Below are 17,192 nucleotides of genomic sequence, written 5' to 3'. Positions count from 1 at the left end.
ACATGTGGCGCAGTTGCGCTTCTAGTCCCGGCTTGTGGTCCTTTCCCGATCCCACCTCCTCTCTCTCCCATTTCGCTTTCTGTCCTCTCTTCTGGATTACTGTCCAAAACGGCAAAAATAAATCTTTAAAAAACAAACAAAAATACAAGTGAAATAAAATCAGTCATTTGCACTTGTTTTTTTTCTTGTTTTATTGACCACCTCCAGCCTGGATTGAAATCGCATCCCATCCTCTGCTTGGAACCAAAAAGCCACATATAATGCTGATTTCCTTTACTATTCCAGGTGTTGTCGCTGTGCTGTTTTGTGGAATCACACAGGCTCACTATACCTACAACAATCTCTCGGAGGAGTCGACCAAACGTACTAAACAGGTAAAATATTTGTGCTGTAGTAAAAGGAAAATACATGAACATTGGATTCTGGTTTTCTGCTGTCAGAGCAGCTGGTATAAAACCAGAGCGATATGAGCTGTGGCAAAGTTGAAAAAATAAGGTATGTAGGAAAGAAGGAAGGATATTCTTTTTGGGATGGGAGCCCTGCGTGTTCTACTTCAAAAGATGCTTTGATGTACAAGGGGGTCGGTAAGTCGAGGGATAGTGCTAAATGAATTCCCAGCACCCCCGTGATGTCGTCAGAGTGGTGCAATGTGATGAAGCGAGATGGGGTGCATGCGGTAATTACGACACTCCTATGGTACTGGGTTTCTCTCCAGGGGGACAGACTCCCTTTTATCAAAGCTCCAGTCTGTGGGAAGAAGTTATAGACTAGAGTCACAAAAATGTAAGATATCGGCGTCAGCTTTATAGCTAACATATGTTATAAAAGCCATTGTAGAGTATAGAGAGGAGGGGCATGCAATTATAGTTCAGTTAGGACCTGATTTTAAAAACGTGCCATTTCATTGAACAACTGCGATTGAAAGGTGCAGATGACTTCATGTGTGGTGTGTGTGTGTGTGTGTGTTTTTTGCCTTTGCAGTTGTTTGAGGTGCTGCACTTCCTGGCAGAGAACTTCATCTTCTCGTACATGGGCTTGGCGCTCTTCACCTTCCAGAATCACGTCTTCAGCCCCATTTTCATTGTTGGAGCCTTTGTATCCTTTGGGCTGTTTACACCTGGTCACGTCATGTGTTTTTACTGATCAGCTAGCTATCTGATTTGTTAAAAGTGTTGCATTTACACTTGGCCACATAAATGTGTCTCCACAAAACGAATATAAATTTGATCTCTATTTGCTATATGCAAATTTGAAGTTCACATCAATGAAAGAAACCGATATGAGCTGCATTTTATTTATCGTCAGCTTTTTTCAAGATCAAAGACCGCATTAGGAGAGAGAGAGCGGCATCAGCACTGGTAAAATCATTTAGTCTCACTACTGTTAATGAAGAAGATTGTGCAATGAACGTAGCAGTTTGCTCTTCTTCGGCTTGCTGAAGAGATGCTCAGCTACTCCTCTGTGGCGGGCCATATATGTGGCAATGAGTGTTAAAGTATAATTTATAATGTTAAATTATATTATATCTGACTACCAGGAGCTGGTATAACATGCTCACATGTTGCGGTTTTTTTTTATACCATTTTGAGAGGAGTGAAAATATCACGTGGCTTCAACAACCAGATGCATTCCAGTTTCGTTTGGAGCTTGTTAACTTGTAGAATTCACTTCAGTCGGATAGTTAACCATTTTTAGAGTTTGACAGCACATAACAGATGATTTCCCTGTGAACCAAACCATTTTAAAGACTCCAGAACATCTGGGAAAAATTAAGGCTGTTTTATCACCCTTTATTTATGTGATTTATGACCACTAGGAGGCATTGTGTACAGGTTTTAAAGAAATAGCTAGTTAATTTTCTATTATTTTAGAAACCATGTCACCATGGTTGGCAAGCTAAAAGTACCATAAAAGTGGTTTGTATGACTCTATAGTTCATATGTATGCTATAAGTATTGTACACAATTACAGTACTTGTTTTTAAAGAAGAAAGAAAAAAAGATTTTGAACAGAATCTAATCTTGAATCTGGACAACATGTTAGTTTACATAATTGATCTTCAGCATTATCTTTGTTTTAAAACTTTTAACCAACAATTTAAAGTATCAATCTACAATTCTGTTAAAAAGTTTGAGGTTTTAATATTTCTGATATATTTCGGATATAGTCTCTTATGTTCACCAGTGCTGCATTTATTTGACACAAAAAACAACCATTTTTCAGGTATCTTAGATGAATAGATAGTTCAAAAGAACAGCATTTATTTGAAATTGAAAACTTTTGTAACATGTAAAATTGGTTTATTTAATGCATGCTTGTTGAATAAAAGTATTAATGTCTTACTTTTGTATAGTAAGATATGTCTAAATTTCCTTTAAAATGTAATTTGTGTGAGAAGACATTTCCTTAACATTCGGACCACCAGATAGCCATCTTTATCGGCCGAGCTTTGAACATCTACCCCCTGTCTTTCCTGATTAACCTAGGCCGAAGACACAAAGTCCGTGGAAACTTTCAACACATGATGATGTTTGCAGGTATGGTGACCACACCTGGCTTACTTCCTCTACTTTGATGCTTGCATAACATTGAAGATAAGGGAACTATTTTGAATTAATACAACTAAGTAGAATATAAATCAATGTGTTCAATCAACCAGTGTTCTAGTGTCCTTTAGTGTCAGACTCTTTGATGTGAACTCTCGGTAGATTTCAGCACCCTGCTGAAGGTTATCGAGATCTAAATTAAGAGTGAAATCAGAATCAGAACATCTCTAATAACGGCTCTTGATGTGGAGCAGCTCCCTCCAGATCAGCAACACCACCCAGCTAAAAGGGCAGCAAAGTGCAGTACCCTTAAAACATCTGATCGAGTGTGAATGATGGCTCTGTTTGCCTGTTTAAGTTCACTAACATTCTATTTGTCACTGTCATTCTTCCTAAAATCTATTGTGACTGCTGCTGTGTGTGTGTTTGTGCTCTGCAGGGCTGCGCGGGGCAATGGCATTCGCTCTGGCGATCCGCGACACTGCCACATACGCGAGACAGATGATGTTCACCACGACCCTGCTCATTGTGTTCTTCACAGTTTGGGTATTTGGAGGAGGCACCACGCCAATGCTGTCCTGGCTACATATCAGGTCAGAGTTCAGGAGACCTTTTTCATTGTCTAATTTGACCCTTTTGTTTAGAGTAAGATTTTTCGTGCATTGAAGTTTTATAATTTGTTCGTACATTTTAGGGATTTATCAGTGTTCACAAATAGGATGTTAAACCCCTAGAGCAAGGACTATTTTGACCTAGACCAGTAAGCTACCACAAAAATGTACTGTAATTAATCAGAACACCTTGGCAACAGCATTGCAACACCTTTGAAATCACATTGAACAGCCAGGTGTCCAGGTTTAAATGCAAAAGCAACACTTAGGGGCTGTTTACACGACGCCGTTTTTCAACTGAATTCGGAAATCTTTTTGTGCGTTTTAGCCGTTCATTTACACGACACCTGGAAACTCAAGCTTTTGAAAACAGTTTCAAAGTGAAAGGTTTTAAAAACGATACCTTTACCGTCTCCATGTAAACGACAAAAACAAATTACGTGTTCACAGGGTGTTTCTTGACAAAGTGGTATCGCCAACTACTGGCCTGGCATGTATAATGCAGCCTTTTTAGTCATTTTCGCAGATCCGCGTGAAAGGGGATCGTTTTGACAACGCTGTCATATGTTTTTGGTACATCGTTGTCATGTAAACATACCCTTGGACAATGTAAAATTGAGATTTTCAAATAGCACAGTGGATAGACTTTTATAACATTGAGAACAAACTTACACAGACTGTCCAGCAGATGGCAAAAAAAGCTCCCCATAAACATGTTTATTCATTTTATTAATCAAGCAGATTTTGTCAAATGAGGTCACGTGTGATTTTCCTTGATTCTCTTTCCTCTCATTATCATTTGGGGTGTGATATGGAGAGTATAACAGGCATCATTGAGAGCTAGTTTCACACTGTTTGTCAACTGTGCAGTCTTCTATTTTGGTTTGTTCTGAGGTGAAATTTGCGCAGAAAACGAACCAGAGTTCTGCACTCAAGCAGATGGGAAAAGGAGCTGGAGTTGTTTGTCACCAATAGCTGGTGTTTGTCTGGCTGTCCTCAGCAGGGGCTGGCTGGTACGGCGCCATTAATAAGTGCTGCTAGTTTGTCAGAATTAAGAGGATTATTGAGGAGCAGTGCTGATGGCAGCTGATGTAGAATGGGATTGATAAGCTCACATTATTATCTGCAGAACTGCTGTGCACTCATTGAGTCGCAGATATGTGTAGGATGGACATGGCGAGGTGAATCTAAGCTGCGTTAACAACAGTATTTCTGTAAACAAGTTGCTTTTGTCCTTTAATGCCAACAAATCAGGGCGATACGGGTTTAAATTCTTTTCAAACACCAACTAAATGGCTTTGCGTAATTGAGAGCTAATGCAATGGAATTAAGACGGGGCAGGAGTAAGAATAGACTGTGTTCATAACTGTAATTGTCTTGAGTCTCCCGCTGCTACATAACACTCTTAATGGAGGCTTTTTTTGTTTAGCTTGCACTGCTTCCCATGGATCATGAGCACAATGCACTGATGCTGTTTCAGAGATTTTTGCATGTCCAGTGAATATTGCTGCGTTTATACTTTGCATTAACATGCGATCACCGTGATCCGATCAAGCAGATTGGATCATAAGCCAATCAGGACACAGTGCGTTTACACCTGTCCACATCAAGTGGCTTCTGTATCTGGATAACAGATCAGATCTCACATCGGATCTTCCAGTGAAAAAAAAAAAAAAAAAAAGGATGGCTCCGGTGCAAAGTCGACCTGAGGTGGTGGGTTTTCTTTTTAAAAAGTCGGGGTACATTTTACAAATCTCGCACAATGAGGAGGATGAAGAGGCTGCAAGTAGGCTACTAATAATGTGGATAGATGCCGTAATGGAAACGGTACAGAGAAACGTAAGGGACCCGAGAAAGTTGCCAGCTGTGGTGGGAAAAATGCTAACTAAACCCTAACTTTTCATATAACTCGCAATCGGACTTACAAGTTTTACCTTGTAGATGATAAAATGGGTGAAAAAAATTCTGTATACTTGCATTGAAGAAAGGACTTGGGCCAGTAAGCAGCCACATAGCAAGTAAGACCTTAGCCTTAGTTAGTGCATAGTCCTTACTCATCATTGTGGCATGTTTTTTGGGACCACGTGCAAATGCAAAATATTGCAGACATTGATAATTTCCTGTTTCTTTTTGAAGGGCCTTTCATTCACCTCTGTGTGCATGCACCCTCTAAATAAAGTATCATATCTTTATTTAGATTTAGTGTTACAGCACATTAACTTTAGATTCATGAATTTTGGCAATTTAATAAACCAATTCCCTTTTCACGTACCTATATTCACAGATGGTTCGAAGGTGGAAAATAGTGTAACAGCAGCAATGGTGACTGGACATCAACGCTATGGAATTCGTATTCCAAAACAGTGCTCAATTTTTTCTGCTGAAGCACGTTCTTTACTTCTAGCTTTGGAGCATATTGAAAATACACAACAAACAAATTCTATAATTTTTACAGACTCAAAATCTTGCCTTCAAGCATTGGACACTTTAAAAATTGATCATCCTTTAGTGGACTGCATCTTAACGAAAGTGGATTATCTACTAAATCAGTTCTTCAGTATTATCTTTTGCTGGGTTCCAGGACATGTTGGACTTTCAGGAAATGAAATAATGTTAAAATTGACCGGAGTTCTCCTTTAATCAGGAAGTTATTGAATGTCAAATTCCTCCCTCAGATATCACACCGATTATTAATCAATATATTTTAAATAAGTGGCAAGAAGAGTGGAATATGTGCAAGAATAATAAGTTGTATGAAACTCATCAGGAAATTACAAACAGACTTTTTATCAATTTTAAAACTAGACTTGATCAAGTGGTCTACACCAGATGTTGTATGGGGCACACAAGTTTGACCCATGCTTTTTTGCTTAAAGGTGAAGACCCAACTTTATGCATGTTTCGTAAAGTTCCCTTATCTGTCAAACATATTTTATTGGATTGTCTTGGACTTTATACAAGCAGAAGGCTCTTTTATGAAGTTACTTCACTTAAGGTCATATTTAATGAGATTATGCCTGAAAAGGTTTTGGATTTTTTATCATATGTTAATTTAAAAAATCTTGTATAATGACTTTTGTTGTTTGTTCTGTTTTTATTATATTTATATGATATTTGTATTTTTGTAATTGAATTTTTGCCATGAAAATAGCTTTGAATGCTGACATGGCATTAAATAAAATAATCTGAATCTGAATCTGGCAATTTAATGGGTGTAGGACAACACTGTCGCCTCACAGCAAGAGGGTCTACGGTTTGAGGCCCAGCTAATTCAGGAGTCTTTTCTGTGTGGAGTTTGCATGTTCTCCCCGCATCAGTGTGTTTTTCCTCCGGGTGCTCCGCTTTCCCCCACACAGTCCAAAGACATGCAGGTTTGGTGGATTGGATATGCCAAATTGGCCGTAGGAGTGTGTGAGTGCTGGGTTGCGTCAGGAAGGGCATCCAACGTAAAACCTGTGGCAAATCCAGTGTGTGTGTGTGCGGATAATTCCGATGAAGCGGACCCTGCAAATGAGTGGGTCTAACGCTAGGAAAATATATGTAATGGGTGTAGGACAATAATCAGACAATACACCGGCATTTGGCATTTGTCTTATTTTAAATTCTGCGCAGTACGAGTAACAGTCCTCTGGTCTCATGGTGCATTAGTGTATTAACACAGTAGTGATTTTTCTGCCAGCTGTGTTTCCTGAGCATTTAGGGATTCCACCGCTGGCTTTTTGTTCTACTTTTCAACTAAATTTGATGGATTTAATTCTCTCTTTTTCTCCAATGGGTTTCCATTTCCACAAATGCTCTACAATTGACCCCTGGACTAGCTCACGCTACATTTTTCCATGTTGAGTGAGGGCTACTCTCCAATACTCACAGGCTATTCTTAACTCAACTGCGGTTGTCTCCTGCTTTGGGCAACTACAGGCCAATCAATGTGCAATTAAAATAAGCAATCAGATAACTCGCTGAAATTATTTTGTAAAGCTACTGTACTTAAGTGGGAATTAGACAAGAGGCTCAGGTTTAGCTCAAAGAAACAGATGGGATGCCACTGTTGTTGTTTTTTTTTTTTGTGCCACTGCTGACCAGGTCACCTGAGATTGAAGAGAGGCTTTTTCATTGCACCCTGTTGAAACTGGAATCGATGGTGTACTTTTAGGCATTTGTCGATGTGATGTCTGAGTGCTGGGGAAAGGAAAAAAAAGATCAAAATGCAAAGCATGGCCACATTCACATTAAGTGCTGTTTTTCATAAAGGTATTCAAGTGGTAATTGTATTACTTTACTATTGCTGTATTTTAATATTTTAATTATATTTAATTTAACATTTAATTTAGTTTAATTTTGATGTTTGTTTATATATATATATATATATATATATATATATATATATATATATATATAAATAAAACGTTACAGTAAAGCCTATATACAGTATAATGACAGTGGTAACACTTTACAATAAGGTTCGTTAGTTAACATTAGTTAACTACATTAGTTAACATTAACTAATAATGAACTGCACGTATACAGCATTTATTCATCTTTGTTCATGTTAATTTCAACATTTACTAATACTTTATAAAAATCTTGTTAACATTAGTTAATGCACTGCACACTAACATGAACAAACAATTAACAGCTGTATTTCTATTAACTAATGTTAACAAAGATTAACAAATACAGTAACAAATGTATTGCATTTGCAATGTATTGCAAAAAAATACATTAACTAATGAACCTTATTGTAAAGTGTTACCATGACACTTTTGAAATGGCCTGACAGTGGTTGGAGGCTGTCTGTCTCAAGATTGAAGCCAAAAGGCTCCCTTCTGCATTGGTTTAGACTTTCTTCCTCTGTGTTGGCCAGTTCTCTCTTTTCGAGAACAGTCCCGAGAGTTTCACTTACTCTATAAACATTGAGCTCTGAGCACAGAGGGCCAATTCATAGAAGGAATGTGAAGCACCGAACACATTTTATATATCGGAGAGGAAATGTCTGTTTTGCAGAAGAGTTTAAATGAATTTCGATCGACATAATTTGATTTCTTCTGTCTCAGTCAGTGTGCCCAAACAGACCATTTAACTATTATATCAATCTTTTGGGAATGTTAATTTCCTCAACATTTTTAACCGTTACTTTTTCATGTAATGCCATATGTTCCAAGAAACACAACTAGCAATACATGGACCCAAAAACATACCAGAGTTTGAAGTTTTTCTAACTTTTCTGAGTAGAAGCTGTCAGGATGTTTGATGTTTGCAGGGCTGGTCTCAAGAGTTGTGTGTTGTGCTCAGGGTTGGAGAGTCTTCTGTTGCCGAGGAGGAGAGGCTGCGTAGACTCCGGAGTTACATCAGGTGATGAGGGACTTTGCAGTCCTGTACAGGTGGTGGTGACCTTTTGACCTCACTTGCTAAACTGCACACTAAAAGCAGTCGTTTGTGTGGGTGTTTGATACTGTAATGTCTGGGCTTCTGCTTTAATCAAACACTCACGTCTTGGTTGCTTAACACTCTATTGTACAGTGTCCCTGCTAAATCTGCTTTTCTCATGTTACTATCCTGTTTTGTTTTATAGTGATGCACTGAAATGAAGATTCCTGTCTGACAAAGTGCTTAAAGTGCCCCTATTATGCTTGTTCGGATATTACCTTTCATGTAGTATGTCATATAGTTGTTTGTCCACGTTCTTCAAAGATCGAAGTGCACGATAAATGAAGAAATAACCAATTCTACACAAAACAATTTTAAGCCTTTTTCAAGATTTGCGCATTTCAATTAATAGTAAAATTTCATCTGACCGAATTGAAAAATCCTTACATATTATTCATATTCTGAATTAAGGATTTTAAATGAGTAAAAAAAACTAGAGCTTAGTCAAATGGAATGAAATCTAAATGGAACAAGAGAATGGACCGTTTGGTTTGCGATTCGTATTCATAGATTATTATTGTTTTTTTTAACATTTAAAATTCTTAATTCCTAATATGAATAATATGTAAGGATTATTCAATTCAGTCTGATGGAATTTTACCAAGACAAGCCAAGATAGTTTTTCTTTTGCTTTGTCAGTGTTTCTCTTTCACTCGAAAACTGTCTTGTATCAGTTCTATTATCTGTAATAATCTACTTCTTTACTCAGTATAGTGTACTACAGTATCCTTTTATAGGCTGCTAACTTCCTTAGCACACTCAAATGTTTGTTCTTAGTGGTGAGCCACCATGATGTGCCAGTGCATTTCTTCCAGGGCTGTTTTTAAAACTGGTGGGTGTCACTTTGAAAGAATGTGTGTGTGTGCTGTCGCTCCTGTTTTCACATTGGTGTGCTGAAGGAAATCTTTACACAAAGCTCACTGGCAAAGACCCGACACTGGATGAGTAATACCAAGGCGTCAAAAGAAACGAGATTAGGCATTTGAAATTAATAAGCTTCTACTTATACCTGCATTAAAATCAAACAATCTGCTGTCCTTGGCTTCAGTACTTTTGCAACCGCACACAGGCCGACAGCGAGAGCTGTTCCAACCGTCTTACAGGAAGGATATGTTTAGCATTCACCGTGCTGATGTTTCCGGTCAGGCGTGTGCATACAGCATAGAATGTGGTTAGGGGCGGCACTTTGTACTCTCCATCGACCTCCTTGTGACCCTTTGATGTAGCCCACCCTCCAGCTGTAGGCCTAGCCATTACAGTAGCCTAATGTTTATATTGTTTTACATTTCATTGACTTCCTTTTATTCCATTTCCTATTTTGTTTTGTCTTTTACTTTTCCTCCTCTGAATACCTACATTTTTTACCCTTCCCCAAAGCAACTTGCATGTGAGCAAATCAACCCAGAGCTTTAAGTCCTGTTTGGACAACTTTGTAAACCATCGGGAAGAAAAAAACTGTCTTTTGTTTTACAGACAGTTCTCTTCCAGACGTGGTAGAAACAACAGCAGCTTGTTAAGACACCCAGTTTGTCGCAGATATGCATCACTGGCTTTGGCAGAAGCATGTTAACTGTTTTTTGTTTTTTTTCCCTTATCTTTTTTTATTTTAAGTAATGTCGCCCACATTTTGAGAAACAAATTATCCTCGTTGACTGTGAAAAGATAAGACATCAATTTAAGGTTTAACTACTTGTGCAGGCAAAGACTGATAAGTCAGCTCTTTTTGTTTCCATTGGCGCTTGTCCACATGGGCGGCACTAGAGGCTCAGAATGCCTGAGCATCTGCTAACCCTCAAGCTCTGTCTAACATCACAATGAAGTCTCTGTTGATCCTTGGGGTTCAAAAGCTAGTAGCCGCATCATATCCACTGCTTTAATTGAGAGGGAGAATGAAAGATGAGCCATAGGATCAAAGATCAGTAAATGTACTCAAAGGCCAAAGTGAAAGTTCACCTAGTGTGTCACTTATCTCAGCAGAATCTCACCCTCTGAGCTCTAAAGGTCTGCCGCGTTCTTCTCGTATTTCAGCCAGTCAAGCGAATGTCTGGCTGTTCACACAAGTTTGGTCTCCACTACAGACAGAAGTCTGGTCAGGTTTGCTGCTTATTATGGCCAGGAACCATCCACTAATACAGAAAAAACAGTCTGACCGACATAGACGGCTAACAACCCACAGATGTTTTAGGGATGCGCTGATATAAAAATTCTGGCTGATACCGATAAGCCAATCATTATCATGTTATGGCCAATAACCAATCAATCAGTGTTATTTTAGTATTATTTATATAATATTTCTTAATATTTTTAAGCTTTTATTTTGAATTTCTATTTAGCTTTATTTTTATTTCACTTTTAGTCATTTAAATACTTCAACTTAAATGAAAAGTAGAAATAATTTTTAACTAATGAAAGGTTGATATTAAAATTCTATACTTTGACTAAAAAGATACAAAATAAAACATGAAAAACTCAAATAAATTTGAAAGTGTATTTAGGTATCACAATTTTATGTTTTTTTCAGATTATATTTAACAGTGCTAGTAAATTAGTATTTAGATTAAGTGAAATTAAGATGAGTAATCTAAATGTAAAAATGGATGAAATGAGCATGCACAATTTAATATATTGTGTGTATATTGATACTAATAAACAAAAATATCTCTAATATCAGACGGTAAACTATATGGTACCGATAGTTTGGTCATCCCTTTTTGTTTTGTTTTTAACTTGCTATTTAGTGGTAGTTTTATCTTAATTAGATTATATTAAAAACTCTGTTTTAGAAGTTTTGGCCTGTGACCAACCAAAGAGAACAAATGAGTGGAATTGTCTGTAGACCATTTCTGTAACTACTTCCCAGTGTAAAGCTTGCCTTGCTGCTGTAGGCGTGTTGTATAAAATAAGATCATAACATGAACAATATCGCTCTGCTTGAGTCCATCGCATCTTTCGTCTTTTCATCGTGCTGTTGCTCGTTGTGGGCTTTGCTAAAAGGTCACGGAACATATGTGGCTGCATTTTGCACTATTGGTTAAGTGCTGTCACAGAAGCGCACACACATACTGACATTCAGTTTCTCTCTTTCAGAGTTGGAGTGGACCCCGATCAGGATCTTCAGCCATGTGGGGACAGCTTCCAGGTCCTTCAGGGAGTAAGTCTCAAAATGTTTCTGTCCTCCTGCCAATGAAGCTTTTACCATCATTATGTTTTAAGTATTTAAGAATTTGCTTTTTTAAACATTAACAGTCTTATAATGTTCCATAGACTTGCATGTAAATTGAAGGAAGAACTTGGAAACACCTTAAAAGCCACCCAGAACACCCTAGTTTTATGGTTTTACACGGACAAGTCTCACTTGCATTTCTTTTGGAAAATGTGAAACTCATTCTGAATTGCCACTGACCTCATACTGTTCCTTTTGTGCTTTAATGTGAAACCTCACATATAGCTACCCCAAAACCATATTTAATTGAATTCTTCTGGGTTTCTGCCTTTAAAAAAACGTGCAACGATCCTTATAAAGATAAAGATTGTGGACCCCTTCAAAAGTGGCCATGCAAAGTTGGAAACAACCTTGAAGCCTCTTAGCTGATGACATTGTGCGTGAGCACTGCTGCCCGTGTCGTGTTTGAAACCCAGGAGTATTTTTAAAGAAGTGCAAATTCATGTACCAATGTAGAGACACAAGTTGCTTTTTATATCATGTATTGTTACTCAAATTAGAATGGCAAAGCTAATTAGGAGTGGACACCTTGGAAACCAATGACATTTCTCCTCTGTTCATCCTGGTTTAAACTGGTTCCATTATAGGACAATGACATAAATCAGATCAGTAGAAGCCAATCATCTGGGCTTCTGTGAAAGAACAAGGACACACTCATTTAGAAGATAACGCAGACTGCACGCACTAGTAATATGAATACTGAGGATGTCAAAAGTACTGGTACTTTGGTACAAAGTTGATGCTGAAATAATAAAGTTAGCAATAGTAGCCTTTGTGAAGTATCAGTAGTCAAAGAGTTTACATGCTCTTTGAAGAGTGCTTGTGCTTGCGACTGACTGCGAGTGGTCAAACATACTTGTTGATAAACAGTGGGATGGGAAATGTAAACCGGTAGAACTAACAATCTGGGCCAGATTTTGTGTCATTTTCTCACCCTCAAGTCATTCTAAACCTGTATGACTTTCTTTACTCTGTGGAACATAAAAGATGAGGTTGAAGTAAATGATTAGAGAAATTTTATTTTTGGGTGAACTATCCCTTTAAGACAAAAATAATGTTCCCTACAGGCTGTTTTTCATAAGAATAAAATAAATTAACTCAGGGGAGAGAACCTTTTTGTTTCCCACTATAAATTATTTCTCGACATTACTGTCAGAGAGTAAAGCTGTTAAACAGACATAAGTGAGTTTCTCTATATTGCCTAAGCAGGATATGGTCAGTGGTTGAGAGAGAGAAACCATTATGTCTCTCTCTTTCCTTTTGACTAAACAAACTACATCTGATTCAAGTATGTTGAGTTACAAGTACCGGTATGCTAGATTTAAAAAAAGTAAAATATTATAGAAGTAAAACATTTTCTACGTAATGCTATAATGCCTAATATTTGAAACAGCCCAGTAAATTATTTTAACGCCGTACCCTTTGTAATGTAAATAAAAGTGTGAGGCTATCCTTACTTTAAAATGTTTTATGAATGTATTTATGCATTTTTTTTATTTTCAGGACTACAATATATTGAATAAATAAATAAAAAATATACAATTTATAACTATAAATATAGAATGCAAGAAAATGATAAATAAGGATTTTATTCTTAAGAATGTTTCAAACCCAGCTTCTGGTTTGTTTCTAAATCAAGCTCTGTGCATGGAGTCTCACAGAGTTAATACAAATTAGATAATAATATTGATCAAACAACAGTGCTGAAAAGAGGAACTTACTGCTCTTAATTTTTGTCTTTATTCCTACATGCATGCCATTTGTTGATTTAATTTGTTAATATTAAACTTTAAGCGAAGTAGTGTGTTTGGGAGCTTATTAGTTAGTTTTTGCTTTGACATGAAAATTGTGCAGCTTTAATTGTACTGGGAATCATGACAACCCTAATAAGCATGTGTACTTTTTACTTTTGTTGAGGTACACTTTCTGTCTTTGTCACACATCTTATCTTGTTAGCAGTGGTCCTCACTATAGTATTAACACTAAAGGAATACGGCAAGCTTAGGGTAGGTTGTGGTATAGTGTTACTGTGAGCTTGTTTGTGAAAGCTGTAATCTCTTTAAGTGCCATGAAGCTATAGCTGAAGCTGAACTCAAGAGATTAGGTGAACTTGGATAAACATACTTCATTTTACTTAAAACGCCCTATTCATCGGCCAATTGAACAGGCCTACATTTGAATTCACTACATTTACAGGGTCAATTGATGAATATGGAGTGTGTTAACTGTCAGTTTATGATAACTGGTTAAGTATCAGACTTCATTCCACCCTTTCAAAAATCTGCAGAATTTTTCTATATGGTATTATATTGCCAGTAGTGAAATAATTAATTTACATTCTCTTGTTCTTCCACATCGGTTGACTTTTTCTTTTAAATATAAAATCGTTTAAACACAGCAAATTAGATGTAAATGGAGTCAATTTGTAATTTGTAATAATGGACTTGTAAAAAGTGTCTTATATATTTTCACTTTCATTAATTTTGCCTCTTTTTGTGGGCACAGAAAACACACACTGCACTTTTAAGCCTGTATTACATAAAAGGCAGACTTGAGCTCACATTTAAAGTGTCATCTTTCTAAACCTTGGATTTACTCCCAAATATTTTCAATATTTGAACAGCCTCTATTTCTACCTTGGACATGATTGCAGCCTGTATTGCTGTTTGCTGTAGGCCAAATAGACATCAGTTCAATGGAAAAAAATATATATATTTTTTCTTCTTAAGTCATTATTTTTGCCTGCATGAATTGTACTCTGAATGATCTTAATTTAGTGCTTCTTTGAATATTTACTTATGATATAGTATATTATGATAAGGTTTCCAAACCCTTCTCTACATTATACAAATGAGAATTGCTTCCTCTTTCTCCTCAGGATGGAACACAGTCAGAAGGGCAGAGCAAGACCAAGCAGGAGAGCGCCTGGCTCTTTAGACTTTGGTATACTTTTGACCACAAGTATCCTTTCAGCATGCCATTCACAACAACACACACTCACACACTTTTGTGCTCCTGTCATTAAGAACTCAAGCACGGCTGAGCATTACTTCTTGCTTTCCCCGTTCTATTCTCTGCTCTTCCGTGAGCCTAGTCAGTGAGATTACTTTGGCTCCATGCAAATGACTAGCCAAAAAACATGTGCTCCATAGACAACAAACAAAAGAGACACTTATCGATCTAAAGCAGATCTGGATGAATATAAATGTAGATTGAGGCAGATTCCAAGATTTCATAGGATAGCTGTTTTGATCAAAGATGGAGTTCCTCCGAGGCCTTAACTGAGCCTCTAAAGCCCCAAACCGTCAGGCATCAACCTCCTTTGCGCAACCCCCGCTCCAAAAAAAGCTCCAGGCTGAGCTCTGCACCTCAATATGAGCTGGTGGAAATGTCATTACGTACTTAAAAAAAAAAAAAAAAATGTATGGAAAGTCAAATGAAATTACTGCATTTTCACTGCACTGTCCATTTTCACAGTCTTTAAGTCCTGAATGAAGCAATCGATGATTCTTGGGCTCTCATTAGGGCCCGTCCACTGCAATTATTTCGTGCTGAGTGGTAAACTGTAGCCGTACCTTTTAGGTAAGATGGTCATGGGTGGTGAAAGGAGCAAAATAGTAAAAGAAAAGGGTTTTATTTATATCACAGTTGCTAGAAATAATGCTTAAAGGTGACAGCAGCACACACACATTTTCTCACTTACTTCTCAATCCGCTTCCTGCACAGCTGTGGCTTGCAGCTCCACATGTGGTGACTCACAGCTCCTCAGAGCTTATGTCAGATGTTTATTAGGAGTCTTAGCTTGCGATTTTCTGTGCTCCCACAGCCAAGCATTTGACCTTACGTGTGTGTTGTTATTGTCACAACGAACTACCTAACAACATTCGGTTCCTTTTTCACAGGCCCTCGGGAGTGAAGTAAAGTGTGTTTGTGTGCTTTCCAAAAGGCCAGTGTTATTGAATTGGCCTGCAGCCTCTTTTATTTCCCTTTGAGTACCAGACCACGCTATTGGACATCCTACAGAGTCTTTACCTGGCAACTCCTCTCTAGCCCTGTAGGGAACATCCAGCCTCCCCTTCAAAGATATTATACACTTCCAAATCCATCACAGAGTGTTCTTGGTTTCAAGCCATCGACACTTTACCACCGCCTTCTCTATTTTTATCCTCGTCTGTCAAAAAATAAGAAACTCAGTATTGCTGCCAAATGCGTACTAGCTGTCCTGCTTAGATCTGTGTGCGCTAGAATCTGAGTGAACTATTTAAGGGGATGATGATTTGTTTACTCCATTTATTATGATGCTTAGACTCAATCATATCTGTTCTGAGATGAGTGCTCACTGCTGCCATGCTTAATATAAAAGCTTCTGTTATAAGCAATGCTATTTTTAAATTGGTTGGTTGTTTTGAAATCTGACTTGGACGAATGTCGGAAATAACAGCCTTTCAGTCATTATTGATTTATTGCGTGTTTGAATTAACTATTAAGACAAGTCAATTATTTACTTGTCCTCATAAGGTTCAAACCCAGTGTGCAAACTTTTTTTTTTCCTTTTCTTTTTTCTTTTAAGGATCACAAAAAGATTGTCCAAGCTACTCTTTTGTGTACAGTGAAAGTTAATAAAACTGGGGCTCGGCAACCCATGGCACGTGTGTCAACATTGGCATGCGGAGGAATAATCACTGGCACTGGACAATAGCTAAAGAGATGTATGTAAATCAAGTCCCTCTAACTTGCATACGGATGTACATTTTGAGGTTATCATTCCTCCTCTAGTCACACAACCTGTCGTATTACGTTAGGTGCTATAAATACTATTATAGTGTGTGAGATTTCAACCTGTGCATTAACCCTTAAAGGGCACCTATTATGACATTTAAAATGTTCCTAATGTTGTTTAGGGAGTCCCCAACAACAGTTTTACGTGCATGCAATGACAAAAAACACTTTAGTTGTCGTATAATATGCATTTATTTTTACCTGATTTGCTCACCGACTCCCAAATGAATCGTTCAACGACTCATTTTTCCAAACCCCACCTTTGCGCGACGCTAATCGTTGATTGGTCAGATGACCCAGCAGTGTTTACAGAGATAATACTTATTGTTTAACACGGAATACAATGATGCTTTTATCAATTAAATTGTGTTATAATAATGATTATAGTCCACTGCTTTGTAGTTTGTAGTAAAAAAACTAAAAATAAGATAAAGAATTTAATGTTATGCAAGCATAGCCCAGAGTTCATATTGTAAAAGCACAATCAGTCTTTGTTTGCATTAGCCCGATGCATAAACATAACGTTTAAAAAAATAAAATAAAAATGCAGTTATGTTACGAGGTATTAATCTATTCTATAAGACAACTCCGAAAACAACGACAAGC

General features: G+C 37.5%; 1 protein-coding gene across 4 annotated transcripts in view; it reads left to right on the top strand.

Moving 5' to 3' along the window:
• slc9a7 (solute carrier family 9 member 7) overlaps positions 1-17,192 on the top strand; it is a 43,291-nt gene that overhangs the window by 20,366 nt on the left and 5,733 nt on the right. For 2 of the 4 annotated variants that reach the window (XM_079628829.1, XM_079628831.1), the window contains exons 9-15: positions 286-374; positions 982-1,095; positions 2,426-2,537; positions 2,986-3,139; positions 8,450-8,509; positions 11,672-11,735; positions 14,686-14,768. In XM_079628829.1, the coding sequence (XP_079484955.1) occupies positions 286-374; positions 982-1,095; positions 2,426-2,537; positions 2,986-3,139; positions 8,450-8,509; positions 11,672-11,735; positions 14,686-14,768 (676 nt within the window). The remainder of the gene's footprint in view (positions 1-285; positions 375-981; positions 1,096-2,425; positions 2,538-2,985; positions 3,140-8,449; positions 8,510-11,671; positions 11,736-14,685; positions 14,769-17,192) is intronic. The other 2 variants (XM_079628830.1, XM_079628832.1) reach the window with 1 other exon arrangement.

Source organism: Phoxinus phoxinus (assembly GCF_949152265.1).
Source record: "Phoxinus phoxinus genome assembly, chromosome: 11".
Classification (NCBI taxonomy): Eukaryota; Metazoa; Chordata; class Actinopteri; order Cypriniformes; family Leuciscidae; genus Phoxinus; species Phoxinus phoxinus.
Note: the sequence above shows the minus strand (reverse complement) of the source record. Positions and strands in the feature narration are given on the sequence as shown.